The following is a 24,020-nucleotide window of genomic DNA, read 5'->3' as shown; positions in this document are numbered from 1 at the left end:
AAAGAAACAACCAAGGAAACTACAACCCTGCTCCTCCCGCAAGCTCACAGACACAGAGAGATGATGGGCCGCATGGGAAAAGGAGGCTTTCGTGGTGAGATGGGCACTGCTAACCCAGAGACACCTCTTGGAAGGGGGCCAGAAACTGTTCAAAGTCTGGACTGACCACGAAAATATGGGGGCTCTCAGATCCTGTGGAAACTATCACCCAAATAAGTCCAATGGGTTCAATACTTCAACCGTTTTGACTTCAGACTAAAGCACATTCCAGGGGGGAGGAACTGATGCCCTCTCCTGCACGTCCGAGTACAAATGCAAACAGGAGACACCATCATTCCACCTACTCAAATAGGACACCATCATTCCATCTACTCAAATAGCTGCCCAAATGACTACCAGGCGACAATGCCATGACCGGCAAGATCAACCAGAAAGCAACCTAATCACGACACTCAAAACCAAACTGTTAGCAGACCCCTGGTTCCAAAACAACCAACACATCTTGACAAAAAGAGATGACCTTGCATGGAAGGGGACAAAACTCTACGTCCTGGAATCCCTATGCAGCCTAATTATCCAGAGGAGCCACAACATCAAACCGGCAGGCCATTTTGGGTTCCTAAAGACTTTATACTTAGCCCGGAGGCAGTTCTGGTGGCCCGGCATAAAGAAAGATGTGGACTGTTACGTGAAAAGTTGCACCATCTGTGCCACAATGAAGAGACAACTGGGATAACAACCCCCTCCCCGGACTGCTGCAACTAGTAGCAGAGCCAACGAGGCTATGGGAGGAGATTGCAATGAGTTATAGTAGAGTTGCCAAAAAGTGGGGGAAACATGGTGATTTGGACTGTAATAGATCTGTTCTCCAAACAGGCACACTTCATACCCTGCAGCGGACTACCCTCAGCTCACAAGCTGGCCAAACTGTTCCTGAAACACATTGATGCTAAAAGCAACCTGGGAGAGTCAAAAAAGCACTGGCTAAAGCAGCACAAACCTATAAGAAACAGGCAGATAAACACCGAGCTCCGCAATGACTATTCTTGGTGAGAGAGAAGATTTACCTCTCCACAAATTATTTGAGGTTAAGACTTCCTAGCAAGAAACTGGGGCCAAAGTTTGTGGGACCATTCCCCATAGTAAAGATCATCAACCCAGTCACAGTGCAATTGAAACTGCCCCAACTGCTAGGGAAGATACACCCGTTATTCCATAGTAGCCTCTTAAAACCCATGGTTGGATCCATTCTGAGACCACTACCCCGGGAGTCCCCAATGGTCATAGGTCATAGGGGGGCAAACCCATTATGAGGTGCAATGAATCCTTGATTCAAGGTGGCACAAGAGACAATTCCAGTACTTAATCAAGTGGAAGGGCTACCCCTTGTCAGAGGCATCTTGGGTAAAGAATAGAAATATCAAGGCTGATCGCCTTATAGAAAGATTCCATACAAAAAATCCAAACAAGCTTGGGGGGAGGACGTAGCCTTAAATCCTATACTTGTACTCAAATTGTTTTTGTTTCCCACAGATTGCTTTTGGAAAGTGAGGGGAACCGAATGTCAACTCCCAGTATTGTCATTGTGAGAGGAGGAGGGGGAGTGCATTCCACGTATACTGTCAGCTGAAGTCAGATCTCAGATTACTGCAGTAGGCTTGGGAGGGGGAATAGGGGAATATGATTTATGACACAGACTGAGGGGAGGAAAGGAACAGGGGTAAAGTTCAGCTATAAATCAAACAAAGCTTAGACTTGACTGCGAAAAGATCTTGCCTATGATGCTTCTAATAAATGACTAGTTTTGTATTGTACTCGATACTCATGAATCAATTAGAGCATTTTTAGGAAACCTTACAGCAAACTACAGGTAGTCCTAGACTTATGACCACAATTGAGCCCAAAATTTCTGCTACTAAGTGAGATATTTGTTAAATAAATTTTGTCCCATTTTATAACCTTTGTTGCCAGTTGTTAAGCGAATCACAGTAGTTGTTAAATTAGAAACACAATTATTAAGCAAATATGATTTACCCATTGACTTTGCATTTCAGAAGGTTGCAAAATCATGTGTCCGAGGGACACTGCAACCATCATAAACATGAACCAATTGCCAAGCATCTGAATTCTGATTACATGACTATGGGGATGCTACAATGGTTGTGTGAAAACTAGTCATAAGTTACTTTTTCAGTGCTGTTGTAATTTTGAACGGTCACTAAATGAACTGTAGTATACTTAGGAATTGGAGACTAGTTTCACATTTGCCATGAATTAACAAGCTTCATTGAAATTATTTCTAAGATCACTAGATTACCTTTTTCTGGACCATCCAATTATATGTATTCAATTGCCAGTAGTCCATATTGTTATTTTAGTTACTAGCTATCATTTTCATTTCCATAAATTCCATTTTTCCCAGAGTTCTCTTGGGTGCCTTTATTCATTCAAATTTGACAATCTCATTGTCTCATGATAATTATTTCTATCAGAACTAACACTTAATACAGCTCCTTATCAGCAAGGGAAGTACAAATTGTTTTGTTTGTGTATCTGCATGGGTGTGAAAAGAGTCAGCAAGAAGTCATGGCTGAAAATTTCTTATAGGTCTCTTAAATCTATTTTTCATGTTTATGAAGATTGTTTGTAGCTATGCTTTCACTACCTCATTTCTCAAGGTCACCCCTTCCATTTCTTTAGAATTTCATGCCATAGTATATTCTCCAGTTTTGATAATATTTTAAAGTCTGCCTTCTTTAAGTCCAACTGACTTTCAACAATTCCTCCCCTAATTATCTTGAGATCCTTATATAATGTGGTTGTCTTCCCCTTAGCTTCCTGACACCTTCAGCCACTGATCAATTCTATCTATTTGTCCCAATTAAATTCAGAATTTAGTTAAATTTAATCTTTTATTTATTCCTTCCATTTTCTGAAAATTAATTTGGTATCAAGAAATATCAGAAATCTGCTGAATCTTTCTCTTTTAACCAGTTAAATTCCCCAACTAATATCAAGGTAGTTTGTTATCACAACAGCTCTCTTCTTGAGAACTTAATGAGTTGATTTAAAAAGGCACAGCCATATTTTCTCTCTGGGCAAGTGATCTGCAATTAACTTATCAAATGATACTACTCTTGTTTTGTACTCTTTTTCACCCTAACAGATGTTTTCAACAAAATGTACATATTCATGATTCTGCAACCCATCCATTGGCATCTGACTTTTTTTTAATTAAAAAGCCAATTTTCTTCCATTTTTAAAATTTATTTCTTGCAAAACAAAAATCCTTTGAGTTCTACATTTGAATTAGGATTTTCTTTCTACTAGATTTCCATGAAGCTGGCCATTCATATTTAATTTGCTTTATTAGAATATTTAGTTATCCATATTCTGTGCACTGGTAGAAGAATTAGAAATTATGAATGCTATTTTTTACTGCTCTCCATACAGCCATACACTGAAGATTTTCTAATAACATTTCCTTATAGTTTCTCCATTATCACACAGTCATGCTTTTAATGTTTAGTATATAATTTTTCTCAGCTTTTGAAAGATACAACACATTACTGCTTATGAATACTTTATATTGGAGAGTAGACTTTATCTTGAAATCCAAAGTTGTTGATAATATGAATTTATTCTAACACTATGCCAGAAATCTTTTTTTTCTGGTTTTATCTTCAACAGCATATAGATGAAAACATCACTTTTGACCATTCTCTCTTTTCCTTTATAGAATCACTCAGAATCCTCTAAATAATTTGTATTCTAGTGTTCACTGGTTTCCATTAATAGGTATAGATCAGCGATGGTGAGACTTTTTTGGCTTGCGTGCTGTTAGAGGGGGGGGAGAGTAGGGGGGTCATGCACGGGCGTGTCGCACCCATAATACAACGCGCAACCCACCCCCAGTGCGCATGAGAGGCGTTGCCCCCCATTTTTTGCATGTTTTTGCACTCCCCAGGCTCCAGAGGCTTTATAGGAGCCTGGGGAGGGTGAAAACAGCCTCCCTGCCCCCCTTCCCGGAGGCTTCAGGGACCTTCAGGAGGCCTCCCTGAAGCTTCCGGAGGACTAAAAACGACCTTATGAGCAAACCATTTTGCCCATAGGGCCGGTTTTTTGCGCTCCGTAGGCTTCAGAGAAGCTCCTGGAATCTGGGGAGGGCAAAAAATGGCTTTAAAAGAAGGTGAACTCAGCTGGCCACCGCGCACATGCACGCTGGTCAGCTGACACGGCAATGCCTCGCGTGCCCTGACAAATGGCTCCATAGGTTTGTCATGCCATAGGTTCTCCATCCCGGGCATAGATAGTAATCAGATTGACAAGACCAACTTTCTGCTATTTTATGAACCAGAAAGTAATCATAGTTCTTCTGTGCGTTCGTATGTGTGCATATGTATCGTGTTTCCCCAAAAATAAGACAGGGTCTTTTTTTTTGACCCACGAAATATGGCCTTGGGCTTATTATAGGGAAGGGCTCATTATTTTCTGGGGCAGGCGAGAAGTGAGGCGCGCCTTTTACCTTTCCAGCTCTGTCGCTTTCCTCGTCAATGTGTCCAGGGAAGCCGCTGGTAAAAAAAACAAAACCTTCTTGTGAGTTCTATCAAACTTCTTGAAGTCACGAGAAGGGTTTCTTTCTTTTCTTTTTACCAGGGGCTTCCCTGGACACAATGGCAAGGAACGTGATGGACCTGGAAAGGTAAGAGGCACGCCTCGCAGCCCAACACCGCCCACCTCATCCTAATGGTAAAGGCAGCCTGCCTGGCTCCCTCAGGTCCGAGCTAGAAAATCTAATAAATCCTTTGCAATCCCCTCACCCCAAAGGATTTGGGGTGCAAAGGATTTATTAGCTATTCCCCAGCATTTTGGGGTGGGGGAATGCAAAGGATTTATTAGATTTTCTAGCTCGGACCCGAGGCAACTGGAAACTCAACACAAAACATTTTCTCCCTCCGTGCCTCTCTCTTTCTTCCTTCCCTTCTTCCGATTGGCTGGCAGCTAACTGTCTCTTGAGCCCAAAAGGGGTAAAGAGTATCTCTCCCAAAGGCCCATGACAGAAGAGAAGGATGAACAGCGAGGTGCCTCACAGCGGAGGCGAAGTGATAAGAGGTGGATGACTGGGGGAGAAACCCTGGGGGCGAAATAGGCGGGAGAATATAAAGTTTCCTGCTGCAGCAGGGGGTTGGACTAGATGACCTTCTAGTAGCCTTCTATCCCTAAATTGCTATTCTGTTTTTCTTTTTTTCTGCTAACAAAGAAACCTGCCTGAGGCTCATTCCTTTTAGAAATACAATGCTCATATTGCACAAACCCCCAAACTTCAAAAACATAAAACCATATAACATATAACCATATAACCAATTTGTTCTTTCCTGCACCTTTTCAATTTAAAATTATTAAGACTTGTGGACTTCAACTCCCAGAATTCCACAGCCAGGCATGCTCAGTTCCGATTTAAAGTGACAGCATTTGTTTTTCTCCTTTGCGAAAGAAGTTTCCTTCTTTCTTTTTCTCCCTTCCCCTTCTTCCTTCCTCTCTGCCCCCTCTCTCAAACACACATACACATAGAGAAGTTGGATTGGACTATCTCTCCTATCCCCTTCCCTCTCTCACTCACTCTCTCTCAAACACACACACACACACACAAAAGTTGGATTGGATATCTTTTTCAATGGCTTGAAAGCAGCTCCTATGCCATCCCCCCCATTCCTCCACTGCCTTCCCCAAACACCTCCACCATTGCAAATGCAGCCTGCTGTCTGGGTGGGAAATGCCTGGAACACAATAAAGCCCACCCACTCACCTCCTGCTGGCAGGCTGGGGTGAGATGAGAGGCAGAGAAGCCGGAGGGGAGCCGACCCAAGCCTTCCAAAAGAAAGAGGCTGAGGAAAAGTGTGTGTGCTACAGTATGGCTCTTTGCCTGGCTTCCTGCCTCCTCCTGTGGTCTCCTCAGGGCTTGCTTCTGCTCTTCCCCCTCAAGTATAGTTTGATTGCAGGCGAATGTTGCCTTTTCAAACTTGTAATCAGTGAAGCTGGGCTGGATTTTTATATAGTTTTATCAAGCACATGTATGTGTGTGGGAGAAATGGATGGGGGCCTGGGGAGGAAGTCACTACACTTGGGGAGGGAGAGCACCAGCGAGCACTGAGGAGACCACAGGAGGAGGCAGGAAGCCAGGCAAAGAACCATGCTGTAGCACACACACTTTCCCCCAGCCCCGGAAGGATCCACTATGTAAAAATCCAGCCCAGCTTCACTGATTATAGGTTTGAAAAGGCAATGTGACTCCACCTGCAATCAAACTACACTTGAGGAGGGAGAGCACAAGTGAGCCAGGGCCTTCCCTCCAGCCTTTGCCCAAAGCCCGACACAGCACTAGGAAGATGAAGTTTGAATTCCTTCCCCTCCCTCCGACCCACCTGTACCTTTTCCAGCTGCTTCAGAGAGGACTTCAACTCTGCTCTTGCCTCGGGTCCTCTGGAGAAGCCCCGCCCTCGCTTCCTTCTCTTTGAGAAGCGCCTTGCAAATGGGCTGCGGGGCAGGGGAGCGTACCAGTATGGGGGTGTGGCCACGCCTCTGTGGAATGGCTGTCACTCTGCTGCCGCTGAGTCACAGGAAGAAAGAGCGCCCTCTACTATGAGGCAGGAGAACTGCGTGCCTCACCTAGTCTGACTTTTTAGGCTTTTAAGCCTCTGCTTAACTCTGCTTGTGCTGAGCGATCATAAAACACCTAAAAAGTCAGACTAGGGGAGGCACGCAGTTCTCCTGCCTCATAGTAGAGGGCGCTTTTTTAGAGCCTTTTTTAAACAGTTAAGCAGAGTCATCCACGGTGAGGCAGCAGCTAGCTCAGCCTCACCTCAGCTCTCGCCTGACTAGTTGAACGGTAAATGTGAAAATTCTGCAATTTTAATACCAAATAATGTAAAACTGGTGAAGTTAAATGGCAAATAACTTTATGGTACAGATCAGTAGATAAATACAAGCATTTAATTTATTTTTTCCTTTTACATAGTTTTTTCTTTTCATGATGAGAGGTGAGGCTGTGCCTCACTTGCCTCACCTGACTGCACGTCACTGATATATGCATATACCAAGCAAGTAGGCGTGATTTTCTGCTAAGAAGACAACTATAATAAATATATATCCAAGTCACTATTGCTCCCTTAAGAACCGCTATGGTGGTTAGAATGCAGTACTGCAACCAGCTACTTCTGCTGATCACCAGTTGCCAGCAGTTTGGTAGTTGGGGTCTCACCAGGCTCAAGGTTGACTCAGCCTTCCAGCCTTCCGAGTTCAGTAAAATGAGGACCCAGATTGTTGGGGGCAATATGCTGACCCTTTTGGATGAATGGTAATAGCAAGATCTGAGATTTATTTGATCCTCTTCCTATGAAGCTCTGTTGGGAAAATTCTATTTCTTTCCCATGTTTCCAACTGAGAAGTGAAGCAAAATATCTTCAACTGGGAAAAAACAACAACCCACAATTCCTCACATTCCACCTGGTTTCTTAAATTGCTGATTGAGATTGTGCTGCTTAATTCAATAGAACAGAACAATTCACATTTAATAGAAAAATTCTCTCTATAGAATTCCTACCATTGGTGGAGCTACTTGGTCCATTAACTTCAAAATAAGATTCTGCGCCTGTTCTCGAACCTGGTCTTTGGCATCTCCCAGTCGATCCATCAGTGCTACGAGAACTAGGGAATAAAATTAAAACTAAATGCATTATGTGATGAACAATCAATAAAATATTTTGAAGTTCTACGTCAAAACAGTTTATGTTTTACTTTGTTTCAACCATATTTTAATTAGCCAAGATTTCTTATTAAGATGTGTACAGATAATTCTCGAATTACAACACAACTGAGCCAAAAAAATCTGTTGCTGTGAGACATTTGTTAAGTAAGTTTGCCCCATTTTATGACCTTTCTTGCCACAGTTGTTAAATGAATGAGTTAGTCGGTGTGACTTGTTCTATTCCGAACCAGCCATCCTGTATCAGCAGTGTCCAGTGAGTGGCATCAGGCCGGCCACACCCACTCATGCATAATGATCTGGCTGTGATCACTCAACCACACCTACCTAGATACACTAGGTAGGCCCCTGTGAGCCATCATAATCCTACATGCTATTTGACCTTTGAGAGCAATCATAATGCTGATGCAGCCCTCAATGAAATTGAGTTTGACATCCCTGATAGAATAGAATATAATTCTTTATTGGCCAGGTGTGACTGGACACACAAGGAATTTTTCTTTGGTGCATATGCTCTCAGTATACATAAGGAGAATAAAATACAATAATCAAAAATAAAAAGATACAAAACTTAGTGATAGTGAAGGTTACTAATAAGCTATCAAATAGTACTAGTAAACAAATAAAACAAAATAAATTGAAAGATACAAGCAACATGGTTATAATCGTAAATGGGAACAGATAGATACTAGGAATGAAGAGAAAGAACGTTGGTCCTTACCTGAACGTGTCTTTTCAGTAGAAGGGAGGGAGGGGTTACACATGGGCATAGTCAAAGCCTGATTGATCCATAGACTGAGGGAATTTTCTTTAATATTCCACCATTTCCTATTGGTTCCCAGTTTCCTCGAGGTCGAAGGATGGCATCTGCAAAAACACAAGCAGACCACAGGACCTCCCGGACTTCCACCTGGCTGACCCTATAGCTAACTAGAGCGGGTTGTAACCCCTCCCTCTTTTCTACTGAAAAGACACATTCAGATAAGGACCAACATTCTTTTTCCAGTAGAATGCGGGGGGGGGGGTTACACATGGGAAGTACCCAAGCTTAGTCCCAGGGAGGGAACCTAAGACCCAGGAGGAGGGGCAGTTGCCACCTGCTGTAGAACCCTGCGTCCAAAGGACTCCTCTGCAGAAGCAAACACATCCAGCCAATAGTGCCGGATAAAGGGAGTTGGGGACGACCAGGTGGCCGCCCAGCAAATGTCTTTGAACAGGGCCCTGGTGGCCCACGCCGCCGTGGTGTTGGAGCTCCGTGTGGAGTGGGCCGTGATCCCCGAGGGAGGAGCCTGACCAGATGCCTCATGGGCAGCAACAATGGCCTGTCTTAACCACCTGCCAATTGTGATGGAAGATACGCAGGCCCCCAAGGAACCTGCCTGAAATGAAATGAAGAGGGCCTCAGATCTGCGTACCTCCAATGTACACCTGAGATAGATGCACAGGGCACGGCAGACATCAAGGCGATGCCATAGACGCTCCCTCTCGTGAGAGGAGGAAGGGCAAAAATTAGGTAACACGATCTCTTGTGCACTGTGAAAGGGAGAATTGACCTTTGGAAGAAAGGTTGGGTTCAGGCGAAGGACCATCCTATCCTGGTGAAATTGACAGAGGTCATCCTTTGATGATAGAGCCCCCAGTTCAGAAATGCGCCTGGCCGACGTAATGGCAACCAGAAACACCACCTTTAGAGATAAGAATTTGAGATGAACTGTCCACAACGGTTCAAAGGGGGTCCCTGTCGAGGCCCTGAGCACAAGGGGTAAATCCCAAGTGGGAAACCTTAGGGAGAGCAGAGGTTAGCTACCCCCTTTAAAAACCGCTTTATCAGAGGGAGGTGAGAAAGAGTGGAATGACCTTCCCCCCTGAGGACTGAAGATAGGGCCACCACCTGGCGGCGTAGAGTGTTATGCAAAAGGCACCCGTCAAGACCTTTCTGAAGGAAATTGAGTATCTGAGCCACCGAAGCCTCAGTTGGACAGATATCAAGGGGTTTGCACCATTTAACGAACGCTGACCATGTGGAATTGTAAATTCACGTGGTCGACGGCCATCTTGAGGCCTCTATGGTTGTGATGACCTTGGAGGATAGGTTAGAATTCCTCAGAAGGCGCCGCTCAAGTGCCAGGTGGTCAAGTGGAGCCACTGGGGCTCCGGGTACATTAGGACAACCTGGCACAAGGAGACCTCTTCCTGAGGGATCCTCCACAGGGGAGATATGGACAGCTGGACGAGGTCCACAAACCAAGGCCGCCTGGGCCCATATGGGGCCAGCATGATGATGTGAGCCCTCTCTACCACTACCTTCCTCAGGGTCCCCGGGATTAGTGGGAAAGAGGGGGAAAGGCATAAAGAAGGCCTGGTGGCCATCTGCTTCTGAGAGCGTCCGTGCCTTCCACAGTTTGGGTCTGGAAGCGGGAAAAGAATCTCGACAGTTGAGAGTTCGCCGGGGTGGCAAACAAGTCCACTAGTGGAGTTCTGAACCGCAGGCAAATCTTCTGGAATAATTCGGGTTGAAGCTGCCATTCGCCGTTGTTGATTGTTGTGTGACTCAACCAGTCGGCCTGATGATTGGCTGTGCCTGAGATGTGCTCCGAGACCACTGATGGTAAGTGTCTCTCTGCCCAAGAGCTGAACCTCAGAGCCTGTAGCCAGAGACTCCGGGAATGAGTATCCCCCTGACGGTTTATGTGGGCTTTTGTGGTGACACTGTCTGTCAGGAGAAGTATGTGATGCCCCACAATCGAATCTTTGAAGTGTCGGAGGGCCAGGCAAGCCGCCTTCAGTGCCAGCCAATTGACGTTGTGGTACAGGTCCGAGGCTGTCCAATGACTCTGTGCCCCCCAACTGAACAAACTTGTGTCCATAGTTATCTTCACTCGGTCCGGTTCCCAAAACGCACAGGGTGGGGGAGAGCCACCACTTGAGGGACAACCGCATGCACGTCTGCTGGTAGAAGGACGGATTGCAGGGAGTTGCTCATTTGTCTCCGCTGGAACGGAATGAGGGCCCACTGGAAAGTTCAAGAGTGGAGGCGGGCCCAGGGCACTATCCCTATACATGACACCATCTTGCCAAATAACTGGGACAAGGTCAGGATGGAAACTGACCAACTTCTGTGCACTGTTTGCCAGCTTTTGAAGACTGACCAGTTGGTCTGGAGAAAGGTGAACAACCCCCTCTACGGAGTCTATCACCGCCCCCAGGTGGAGCATCCTCGTGGAAGGAGAGAGGTGACTTTTGGGAAAGTTGATGGAGAATCCCAGGGATTGGAGGGTCTGGATGGTGAGTCAGAGGTCGAGGACTACCTGAGGAAGAGACTGGGCTTGAACTAACACGTCGTCGAAGTAACATTGGAGCCTCACCGGGGCAGATCTCAGGTGAGCCACCAATGCTGCCAGGACCTTCATGAAGGTGCAAGGGGCTGAGGCCAGGCCAAAGGGGAGAGCTAGATACTGGTAATGGAGATCCCCGTACGAGAACCGTAGATACCTGCGATGGGCTGGCAGAATAGGAATGTGGAAGTAGGTCTCTGTAAGGTCCACGGAGGCCAGGTAATCTCCCTGACAGATCCCTTGGAGAATGGACCTGAGGGACGGCATTTTGAATTGGCTGTAAACTAGGAATCGGTTCAGGCACCTGAGATCCAGAATCGTCCTCCAAGCCCCCAAGCTCTTTGGGACCACAAACAGGTTGGAGTAATGACCCAACCCGTGTTCCGCCCATGGGACCGGTTCCACCACCTGAATGTCCAGCAGATGGTCTATGGTGAGATCCATTAGGTGGCGTCTTTCTGGGTCCTGGGATGGAGGAAAGGTCCGGAAGAATGTCAGGGGGGGGGGAGAGGAATTCCAGCTGGAGGCTGTTCCTGACTGTGGATCTGACCCAGGCATTGGAGGTTATCCAATCCCACTGATCCACGAATTTTGCCAGGCGACCGCCTATGGGGAGACCTGGATTGGAGTCATTTCCCCTTGCAGAAGGGACGGCTGCCCTGCCCCCCCAAAAGGGCCACCTGAACTGACTCTGGTACCTGCTCCTGTCTTGGTAGAAGGGGTGTTGATATTGCCTATCAGATCTATAAGGAGGATACCTATGCTGTTGTTCTGTCTCGGGTGCCCTGTAAGAGGGCCTACGGTATGGCCTTGGGAGAGGATCTGACTTTTTGGCATTCGAGAGAACCTTTTTCTTGTCTTTGTTCTCTATGAGGATCGGATCTAGGGCTTCCCCAAAGAGATTGGTGCCCATGTACAGGGCAGCTGCCAGGTTCCATTTGGCTTTGTTGTCCATCTGCAAGCTACACAACCATAGTAACCACCTAGAGGTCACCAAAGTGGAAATCGCCCTGGAAGCATATTTAATGGGATACAGGGTGGCATCGGCAGAGAACTGGGTGGCAGCTATAATCTTAGTGATATCCTGTAAAAGCCGCTTGTTTTGGACCGGGATGCGGTCTTGTAGCTGACGGAGCCACAACAGCAGTGCAGTTAAAGTAAGAGGCCACTGCAGCGGATTTAATTGCCCAAGTGGAGGCGTTAAATTTCTTATGGAGTGTAAGTTCTGCACGCTTGTCCTCCGGCTTCATTTTGTCAGCTGCATCCCATGACACTACAGAGGAGGAAGAGACCAGAGCAGCCACAGGAGTGTCTATCACTGGTAGCTGCAGGGCCTGGACCTGCTCCATGTTGTAGAAGCAGCGATCGCTGCTCCCGGTATTGGGAAAGGTGGAATGGCGGGCCCACTGGTTCTTGACCATCTCTAGGAACAACGGTGGTGCGGGCATCTCCTCTTTGCTGCGGTATTGGAAAACCTTGCTAGATTAGGGTCCCTTGGTTGAGAGACCTCCAGGTCTCCCGTTCCAATCTTAGTGGTCTTTCTAGCACTTTCTTGTGTAAAAGTGTCTTGAACATGGCCAGAGGAAAGAGCCCAGGGAAGGCTGGAGTGTCAGGAAGAACTGAGTCCTCATCCTCCGAGAATCTCATGTCCTGCTGCGCCTCCTCGCCCAGGATGGAACCTTCACTAACCATGGAGGGGGGAGGAGGTCTAACTTGATCTTGTCTATATGTGGCAGAGGAGGATCCCCAGTAGTGGTGGTCTAGGTTTGACCTGTCACCCTGAGGAACCTTATCTCTCTGGGATACACCTGTGGCAATGCCCTATGAGATGGCTTTAGAAATGAGTCTTTTAATGCTTTCAGGAAGGAGCTCGAGGTCCTCAAGCTCCTCCAGCGATAGACCTGGAATTGGGGGGCTCTGGGGAGCTAACCCAACAGAAGGATGGCAATCCCTAGAATAACCCTCCAGAGCCCGTTGCCTTCTCAGCTCGTCTCTAGTCATAGCTTTGGAGGGGTGTTGATCAGCTGAAGGCTTGGCAGCCATGGCCCTGATTCTGGGCCTATCGTATTTTCCTTCTCTACTGTGGCTTAGTGCCTCAGAGGCGGCCTGTGAAAGATTAGGTCTGGCTGCAGCCATGGTAGTTACTCGCGTGCCCTGCAGGGAAATTGGCCAGTTGTGGATTCAGCCGATGCTTGATCCTGGGAGTAGAGGTGGATTGGGCCCAGGGACCAACCTTCAGTTGCAATCAATTGCTGCGATCCGTTCAGAAGCGGTAGGCTACAAGATGACGGAAAATGGCTGCCACTATGTGGCAAGGTAAAATGGCCACTGAATGCTTCGATCGCGCATCCGAGCAAGATTATGATCGCGGCATGACTCCTTATGGCCGCAGCTCAAGCCCACCAGCTGTATCCTTAAAACGTTAGGCTGGAGGCTCCTACCTCGCGCGAGACAGAAACGACTGTCCCTAGGGGCAGCAGCTCAGTTAATTTAGAATTTTAGAATTTTTTAGAATAACCAATTAGTCAAATTAATATCCAATGAATTTTTAATGAATTTTAAAGATTTCCTACCTTGGAGCTAAAGCAGTGCTTGGACCAAAAGACTGAGAGAAAACTGGGAGCCAACAGGGAATGGTGGAATATTAAAGAAAATTCCCCCAGTTTATGGATCAATCAGGCTTTGACTATACCCATGTGTAACCCCTCCCTCCATTCTACTGGAAAAGAATAATAGTAATACAGTAAATAATTTGACAGTGTTGTGGGAATTAGTTGTTAAGCAGAGTGATGGCATTCGGGAAAAAACTGTCCTTGTGTCTAGTTGTTCTGGTATGCAGTGCCCGATAGCGTCATTTTGAGGGTAGAAGTTGAAACAATTTATGTCCAGGATATGAGGTGTCTGTAGATATTTTCACAGCCCTCTTTTTGACTCCTGCAGTATACAGATCTTCAATGGAAGGCAGATTGGTAGTAATTGTTTTTTCTGCAGATCTAATTATCAGTTGAAGTCTGTCTTGCTTGGTTGCAGAGCCAAACCATACAGTTATGGAGGTGCAGATGACAGACTCAATAATTCCTCTGTAGAACTGAATCAGCAGCTCTTTGGGCAGTTTGAGCTTTCTGATTTGGCGCAGAAAGAACATTCTTTGTTGGGCTTTTTTGATGATGTTTTTGATGTTATGTGACCATTTTAAGTCTTGAGATATGATAGAACCTAGAAACCTGAAGGTCTCTACTGTTGATATGGTGTTGTCCAGTATTGTAAGAGGTGGTAGTATAGCTTTTCTTCTAAAATCCACCACAATCTATTATAAATTATAAATTACACAATATGAAGGAGCAAAACCCTAACTCTTCTCTTCCTCATCTGCCTTGCAATGTAAGCCTATGTATCTAACAAAATAATTAGGAAAGAAATATATTGCACATATTTCTACGTTTATCTCAATGCATAGCCTGCTGGCTGGAACTCTGAGCCTTGAGCACCTTTCCTTTCTAATTATTTCAATTGTCCCATAATTCCTTGGTAGGAATATGCAAGGCAACTGATTAAAAATCAATTTTATATTGATTTTAAGCATGTATATTTTATATGTATATCCTCCGTTTTTTATTTTTAAATACATGAAAAAATATTTGGGAGAACATCTCATTTTCAGGCATGTAAATAATATTTTTTCTATTATTGGTACATTTTAGGTCTAAATGAAAAAATCTAGATGAAATTAGGTGATATTTGCTACTTTCAATTTCCTGGTTTAATTTCTGTTGTAGGTACAAATGTTAAAACAATATTTACAAAATGATATGATTATTTTCAGAATACCATGCAACATCTTAGAGCGATCACATCCTTACTGAGAAAGTTTATGAATAATAACCATTACTCCTTTTAATCTTACTACTGAGAGACATAGCTTTAGTCAAAACATGACACTGTAGAATCTATTTCTTTTTACAATAATTCCTCTAATTACAATTATAAATTAAATATCTGGATCAGATTTTAGAACATCTAATTAGAAGTACTTTTAATAAAGTGAAGTACATGTAACTTCCTACTAAGCGTTTTATCCTATTTTGTTTATATGTCATCATCTAAACTAAATAAATATATATTTTAAACGTTTAAGGAAGTATTTCTTAAAAATCAAGGCATAGAAATTGTATGTGGCCCAATAATATGCCTAATTCTTCCTATACCAGTTAGTGATTCCATCTAGTAACAGTCAAATAAACTGCAGATATTTTTTCTCATCCATTCATTTGATTTTTTTTATCATTTTAGCTATTTATTTTATTTTATTTATTTTATTAGATTTCTAGACCGCCCCCTCTCCCCGAAGGGGCTCGGGGCGGTGTACAGGTACAAAATTAAGACCATACAATCGATAATAAATATAATTAAAATTGGATTAAACAGACCCCTGTACAAGTTTATAAAAATTAAAAAAACCTAACCTTAAAACCAAACTGTAAAATTTCATAATACAAACTGAGGTGGGAAAGCTTGAATTAGGCCAGGTCAGCTAGCTGAAATAGGTGGGTTTTGAGCTTCTGGCGGAAGGAGAGGAGATGCGTGATCGTTCTAATGTCAGGGGGAAGGTCATTCCAGAGGGTTGGGCCCATCACAGAGAAGGCCCTTCCCCTGGGTGTCGCCCGCTGGCACAGCCTAATGGATGGCACCCGGAGGAGTCCCTCTCTGTGTGAGCGAATCGGCCGAAGGGATGTGTGGGGCACCTATCAAAAATGCAACTGTAGAATGATAGAGATTCAGATCTCAGGATAAGCAAAACTGAATTTACAGACCAGTGATACGATAAACATTTTAACTGTTACAGTTAAACACAATTTTAACTGGTCCTCAGCTCAGAAATCTTCAGCACCTTTTTCAGACTAACACATTTTATAAAAAAGCATATGCCTTTCCAAACTACTGTGTTTCCCCGAAAATACGACAGGGTCTTATATTTTTTTGACCCACAATATATGGCATTGGGCTTATTAAAGGGGATGGCTTATTATTTTTGGGTTGCCGGGCCACTGCTCCCTTGCAATTGGGTTCCCGAAGAGCCGGGCACAGCCTCAGGGTCGAATGGCTGTGTTGCGCTGTCACAGCAGCAACACAGCAGCCATGAGGTGACCAAGCTTGCGAGCAGCCGCCCGGCAACCCCCCTTTCCAGCAGGGTACAACGCCACTGACCTACCTAGCAGTTCCCAGAAGGCACCAAGCAACACAAGCGCCTGTTCGCCGCCCTCCGCCTCCCGTGGCTTGGTGCCTTCGGGATGCCCCTAGGTGAGTGAATGGGGCTCTGCATGGCTGGAGAGGGGGGTTGCGCAGCGGCTTTTCCGCTCCCCACTCACGCGAAGGGCACCTCTACTGCTGGCGCCGCCCGCCTGGGTTTTTTTTTCAAAGCACGGAGGACGGATGTTGCTCTGGGAGTACGCTCTATGGTTGTATGATCTGTAGCCCGGCATCCGCAGGATTTAATCTTCCATTGCTAATTGGTTTTTTTAAAAAATATATTAATTTTTCACAACTTTACTTTGTAAATCCTATAAAGAAACATTAACTAGGATTTCTTGTTTCCACTGATTGTACATACTTCCTTTTTTCCCCATAAAGAAGTATCATCTAGAGCAGAGTTCTCCAATCTTTCTAGCTTTATGGACCGGGGTGGGGGAGAGGGGATGTTTCCGTGTGAGCTGTAGTCATGTGCACGTGCATCGCCATTTATGCAAGCAGCAGGCATGTGTGTCTGCCCCTTGTGCAAATGGAGTGTGCGTGCACATGCTCACCTGCTTCTCCCACAAGTGAGGATGTGCTTATATGCGTGCTCACCTATCACTTCCGTGACCTGGTTCCAAATGGCTCACAGTCTACTAGTCGACCATGGTTAGGGATCCCTGATTTAGAGTGAAAAGGTTGCCTGCCAGAGATTTGGTCCTTATGTGACGAAGTCTTTTCGGCAGACAGCTCCTTGTTAAAGTTAAAGTTAAAGTCCTGTCTGCCAGAGGGATTCCCCCCCCCCCAAATGGGGCTAAGTATCTCTGAAAGGCAGATCTTTCATTCTGTCCACTTTATTTTATTTTAATTTTATTTAGTTTGTCAAACATGTACAAGATAACAGGTATAAGCATAAACATGCACATAAACAAAGAAAATGAGTACAAATAAATAGGGACAGTAGGACAGGGATGGTAGGCACGCTGGTGCACTTATGCACGCCCCCTTTACGGACCTCTTATGACCCAGGAACTCACTCACAACTGCAACCAGGCATGCCAGGATTGTGGTTTTGAGATATACTTACATATAGTATAACATCTCATTAAATTACTGCTTCACTCGGTAACTGAAGATTCCTGTCTCAATTGTTATCATAAATCAAGGATTATCTGAATTTGATTATATATTTGTTTTTCAATTCTTAAAGCAAAAATAACCACTTTATAAGCCAGAAGACAACTCAGTAGAGTTCAATATGAAAATAAATATATGAGGTCTCAATCCTTAGTATTACAATCACAAATGCAACGTTGCCCAATATGCTTAGTGAGACCATTGCAAAGGTGGGCTAAAAGGAGAAGCAAATAAAACACCCTTGATACCATTAACAATATTAAGGAACAAGAAACTCAGATATAGGGGGCATATGAAAAGACACACTAGAAAATAAATATGTTTAGAAAGATTCTGGAAAATAGAAGTTGGGGAACTGGAAGGACAGAATCAACAAGATTTTTGGAATATCCTTGGATAACCTATGAGGTTTTGCTGGGGACAGTGCAAACATTTGTTAAACCTTTATTTATGCAGCCAAGTGAACTGAACCAAACTAAATGGCTCCTAACTGGCTTGATTTAATATATGACTGATGTGCTATGATGTCATATGATGATGTTTGATATAGACCTGTGAGGGTGAACCAAGGGTATGCATACTGGAAGTGGCACACACAGCCATCTCTCCATCGCCTGTTTGTTCTTCCGGTTTCCGGTGCTCCCCCCTCCCAGCACATGCACTCCGATTTCAGCACTCGGTGCCGAAAAGGTTTGCCAACACTGTCATAGACCTTCCTTGTCAGTATTAGTGGGAATGGTCTTGGTGGTTTTTTGGTTGGCTGTTTACTGTTTGTTGGGCAATTCCTTGATTGTGGTATTGTTTGCTGCTTGATTGGGTTTGGTGTTCTGGTCCTTTTTCCCCTCTCGTCTTTCCCCCCACTTTTTGGCTTGTTGATTATCTTTTTCAAATAATGTATAGGATGTTTATATCTATGTTCCTGGCTGACTTGTCAGGATACCTTTTAGGAATTTTCTAGCATTTTTGGACTTGACTTGGTTTAGGATGGTCACAGCTTCCCAATAGAAAGTATAGTTAAGTCTGGCCATGGGTTATAAAATTAAGGAGCTTTCATCATGTTTTCTGGTTGCTGGTTGGTGTTCATGGATGTGCTCTGTTAGTGTTCTGCCTGTTTGTGCTATGTAGTGGCTGTTGCAATCTTTACATTGTATGACTTCTGTTTTTTCTTCTGTTTGTTTACTTAAGCTTTAGGCTTTTGTTGATTTGTATACTATGCTGATGCCATGTGGATGTAATAGTCTGTTGGTGGTTTCTAAGATGTTTTTGATGTATGGCAGTATTATCCTTTTCAGAGTTTGTGTTGGTTATGCTGTATTGGGTTGAACCAAAAGACCGGTCTAAGGAAAAAGACAGGTCTAAGGATTTGAGCTTCATTTCTCTATTCTGCTGAAGAAGTTCAGTTCCCTTCAGTGGTGGGTTCCTGCTGGTTTGCACCGGATCAGGCGATCCGGTTCGTGACTGGACCCGGAAGTAACCAGCACCAGCCCTGTCACTCGATCGCTGTTGCAGCAAGCTCGCTCCCCAGCCCACGGGCTCGCGTAGGCCACGCAACCGAAGGTAGGCGGGCGGGCGGCGGCCTAGTTTTGCAACGGAAGGCGTTCTTCAGGCCTTCCCTCTCAAAAGCCGCGGCCTCGCGTAGGCCATGCGGCAGAAGGCGGCAGCGGCCTACGGCACAAGGCGGCAAGACTCGAGAGGCGGCGGGGTGGGGGGCAGCAGCGGCCTAGTTTTGCGAGGGAAGGCCTTCTTCAGGCCTTCCCTCTCAAAAGCCGCGGCCTCGCGTAGGCCACGTGGCCAAAGGCGGCAGCAGCCCGTGGCGGCGGCCTAACTTGCGTGAGCCATGGGCTCGCGTATGCCACGCAGCCGAAGGCGGGCGGGTGGGAGGGCGGGCAGCGGGGACAGCCTTCCCTCTCAAAAGCAGTGGCCTCACGTCGGCCACGCGGCCCAAAGCCCCCCCCCTTCTCCAGCCTCGCCTGGCTAGCTAAGCCTGCCAGGCGACCTTCTTACTGGGTTCCTTGTCCATCTAGTCCAGTGTCTTACCTGACCTGCTGCCAGTCTCTGCGTGCCTGCACCGTGTTGCATCCATCCATCGTATCGGAGTTCGGAGTCCGATCCATCGCATCGGAGTGCTGCTGATTCTGCCTGCTGGTATGTGACCTGGTTTTTATTTTTATTTTTTTAATGTATTTTAAAATAATATTTTATTTAAGAATTGTTTTAAAATAGTTTTACTTAAAAGTATTGAGTATAGAATATTTTAAAATGGTCTACTTCAATTTATTGTCTGTGGATCCTTTTTAAAAATTGTCTTAGACTATTTAAAAAAAGATTATATCCAAAATAAATTAAAATAAACAATTTTAAAATATTATATACTCAATACTTTAAAATGTATTGTGCATAGAATTTTTTAAAATAGTTTTATTGTAATTTATTGTGTATGGAATATTTTAAAATGGTCTACTTCAATTTATTGTGTGTGGATCCTTTTTAAAAATTGTCTTAGACTATTTAAAAAAAGATTCTATCCAAAATCAATACAATACAATACAATACAATACAATAGTAGAGTTGGAAGGGAGCTTGGAGGTCTTCTAGTCCAACCCCCTGCCTAGGCAGGAAACCCTATACAGTTTCAGACAAATAGCTATCCAACATCTTCTTAAAGACTTCCAGTGTTGGGGCATTCACAACTTCTGGAGGCAAGCTGTTCCACTGATTAATTGTTCTAACTGTCAGGAAATTTCTCCTCAGTTCTAAGTTGCTTCTCTCCTTGATTAGTTTCCACCCATTGCTTCTTGTTCTACCCTCAGGTGCTTTGGAGAATAGTTTGACTCCCTCTTCTTTGTGGCAACCTCTGAGATATTGGAACAATGCTATCATGTCTCCCCTAGTCCTTCTTTCTCTTAAGCTAAACATACCCAGTTCCTGCAACCGTTCTTCATATGTTTTAGTCTCCAGTCCCCTAATGACCTTTGTTGCTCTTTTCTGCACTCTTTCTAGAGTCTCCACATCTTTTTTACATCGTGGCGACCAGAACTGAATGCAGTATTCCAAGTGTGGCCTTACCAAGGCATTATAAAGTGGTATTAACACTTCACGTGATCTTGATTCTATCCCTCTGTTGATGCAGCCTAGGACTGTGTTGGCTTTTTTGTCAGCTGCTACACACTGCTGGCTCATATTTAAATGGTTGTCCACTAGGACTCTAAGATCCCTTTCACACTACTACTACTGAGCAAGGTATCACCTATACTGTACCTGTGCATTCCATTTTTGTTGCCTAAATGTAGAACCTTACTCTTTTCACCATTGAATTTCATTTTATTAGATAGTGCCCAATGTTCAAGTTTGTCAAGATCCTTCTGTATCTTAAGCCTATCTTCTGGAGTGTTGGCAATTCCTGCCAGCTTGGTATCATCTGCAAATTTGATGAGTTCCCCATTTATTCCCTCATCCAAATCATTGATGAAGATGTTGAAGAGTACTGGGCCTAAAACAGAGCCTTGGGGTATTCCACTGCATACTTCCCTCCATGTAGATGCAGTTCCATTGAGAACTACACGTTGAGTGCGGTTGGTCAGACAGTTACGAATCCATCTGGTGGTGATGCTGTCTAACCCACATTCTTCTACTTTATCTAGTAGTAGGTTATGGTCTACCTTATCAAAAGCCTTACTGAAGTCCAAGTAAACTATATCGACGGCATTCCTCTGGTCCACTAATTTTGTCACTTTGTCAAAGAATGCAATAAGATTAGTCTGGCATGATCTGTTTTTGACAAATCCATGTTGGCTTTTGGCTATTACTTTGTTTGCTTCTAGGTGTTCGCAAATTCGTTGCTTGATTATTTTTTCCAGAATCTTTCCTGGTATTGAGGTTAGGCTGATAGGTCTGTAGTTTCCTGGATCTAATTTTTTCCCTTTTTTGAAGATGGGAACCACATCAGCTCTTTTCCCGTCCTCTGGTAGTTCCCCGGTGTTCCAGGATCTCTGAAAGATATAATTCAGTGGTTCTGAGATCTCGTCTACTAGTTCCTTCAGAACCCTGGGGTGTAATCCATCCGGTCCTGGAGATTTGAACTCGTCTAGGGTAGACAGGTGCTCACTTACCATTTTCTTCCCTATTTCAATTTTTGTTCCTAATCTGATTTTTGTGGTGCTGCTGTTGATAGGTTGGACTGTTTTATCCCTTTGTATAAAGATAGATGCAAAACATGAGTTAAATAGTTCTGCTTTCTCCCTGTTGCTTGTCACCTTCTTGCCACTTTCTCCTAGCAATGGACCAATTGTTTCCTTAACTTTTTTCTTGTTTTTAACATGTTGGAAGAAGCTTTTTTTGTTAATTTTTACTTTTGTGGCAAGCCTTTCTTCATTGTGAGCCTTAGCTTTCCTCACTTCATCTTTACAGGCTCGGGCTATTTGCTGATATTCTGCCTTAGTTATGTCCCCCTCCTTCCACTTTTTATACTTATCTTTTTTGTCTTTCAGTTTGTCAGATAGTTCTTTATGCAGCCATGCTGGTTTCTTTTGGGAGCTGTTATTTTTCTTCTTCATTGGTATTGTGCTAGACTTGGCTTTTGTAATCTCATTTTTCAAAATTTCTTGAGTTGTTTTCCCCTTGAGGATTCTCATCCATGGAATTTTTCCCAAGCTCTCTCTAAGTTTATTGAAATTAGCTTTCTTAAAGTCCAAGACTTTAGTTTGACTTTGTTCTACTACTTGTGTTTGCATAATGTTGAATTCCAATATTGCATGGTCACTTGCCCCCAGGGTTCCTATGGCTTCAACACCTTCTATCACTTCCTCTCTGTTAGTGAGAATCAATTAATTATACCATTTTAAAATATTATATGCTCAATACTTTACAATGTATTGTGCATAGAATTTTTTAAAATAGTTTTATTGTAATTCATTGTGTATGGAATATTTTAAATGGTTTCATTTTTAATTGTGTGTGGAATAGTTTGAAATGGTTACAATATAAATTATTGCTGGTGAAATAATTATTACAGTATACTATGGCTGGTACAATACCTTAAAATAGTTACAGTATAAATTATTTCTGGTGGAATAATGGTAACAGTATACTATGGCTGATACAATACCTTAAAATAGTTGCAGTATAAATTATTGCTGGTGGAATACTTAAAAATGGTTTTCAAGGATTTTTTTATTTTTAGAATATCTTTTTTTTTAATTATTTTTTGGGAATTTTTATTTTTTAATTGTTTATCAAATATAATTACTACAAGAAATGTTATTTCTTTTTGCAAATGTTTTCTTTGTGATGCACTATATTGCTTAAAAGTGTTCAGACCAGGTTTATGTGTTTCAAAGTGGCTGCTTTTTTATGGGCAGGCCAGGTTGGTGCAAGGCAGCTTCGCCAGATTTAGTGTGTTTCACCCTCGTTGTTTAGGTAATTCTGAGGTGGTTGATGGTTCTGTGAGCTTCCTGGCACTGTCCTTTATAATTTCCCACAATGTCTTGATGGTTTTTATTCCAGTGGCTTTGTCTTTCCTGTCCTTAGGGTTAGGGGAGAAAAAACTTGGTTCATTTGCAGTCTTTTTTGCGGGGGGGATTCTTATTTTTTGGTGTTTTCCTGGCACTGTCATAGTTTGTGTGGGTGTGTAATGTCCTGCAGTTATCTACGCATTAATAATGATCTAGTAATATTCCTTATACATTTTGGGGACCCTACCTTACATAATTGGTGTTTTCTTTCATACTTTTGGAATTCTAATTTCTGTTTCTGTTAGTTAGCAATTGCTAAAACAAATCCCATATGAAAAAGTATTCAAAGCCTTCTTGATTTTAATTGTCAATTTATTTATTCCTGCACATTGTAATTGTCAGGCCTGTAGTTATATTCTTTTTAGGATCTTTGGCCTGCCACACTTTCTTATAATTTTCTATGCTGTTTCAATAGTGTAGTAGTTGGGAGGGGGGAATAGAAAGGAGTAGGATTGTAGAATGGATTGTTGACATTCTTTTGTAGAAGCCAAGGTCATCTTTTGTCTCCGCACCTCGACACCTGACCAGAACCAGAGGGGTGTAGATGCCAGCGTGGAAGATGATGATTAGAACATGTGATGGATTTGTGGGTGTGGGGATAGATCATGAACTTTCAACTGGGTGGATTTCCAGGATGTACATCAGAGTTGGAATTTTTCCATAGAGGTGCTAACATGCCTGTAGAATAAATTGGACCTTTAAGGATGTTTTGCCTTGGACAATGATTTATTTCTTCATGGTATTTAGAACCCTAACATTAATATTTATTCATTTTCATAACTCTGTTTTTCCACTGTTGTGCAAACACAATTCCAGCAGCTGCGAAGATGTGTAAAATTAAATATATATTGTATTCCCTTTCAAATAGCCAACAAAATATTTCTGATTTTAATTCCATATCTTACTTTACCATTGCTTCTAACCACTAACTTCTGAAGAGCTACAAATTCCTGTTTTTTGGAACTGAGAACTAAATTTCAGAAAAAGGAAATTGGTATTGCTCTGGAATCTACCTATGACATTCATTCTTGAACTAAAGACTGTATC

General features: G+C 43.6%; 1 protein-coding gene across 1 annotated transcript in view; it reads right to left on the bottom strand.

Annotated features, from left to right (window-relative positions):
* Positions 1-24,020, bottom strand: part of CLASP2 (cytoplasmic linker associated protein 2) — a 340,309-nt gene that overhangs the window by 293,343 nt on the left and 22,946 nt on the right. Inside the window, exon 3 of the mRNA XM_081933452.1 lies at positions 7,601-7,704. Coding sequence (XP_081789578.1) covers positions 7,601-7,704 — 104 coding nt within the window. The remainder of the gene's footprint in view (positions 1-7,600; positions 7,705-24,020) is intronic.

The sequence above is a fragment of the Natrix helvetica genome (assembly GCF_964273705.1).
Source record: "Natrix helvetica genome assembly, chromosome: Z".
NCBI classification, from domain to species: domain Eukaryota; kingdom Metazoa; phylum Chordata; class Lepidosauria; order Squamata; family Natricidae; genus Natrix; species Natrix helvetica.
This window is presented reverse-complemented; position numbering and strand designations above follow the sequence as displayed.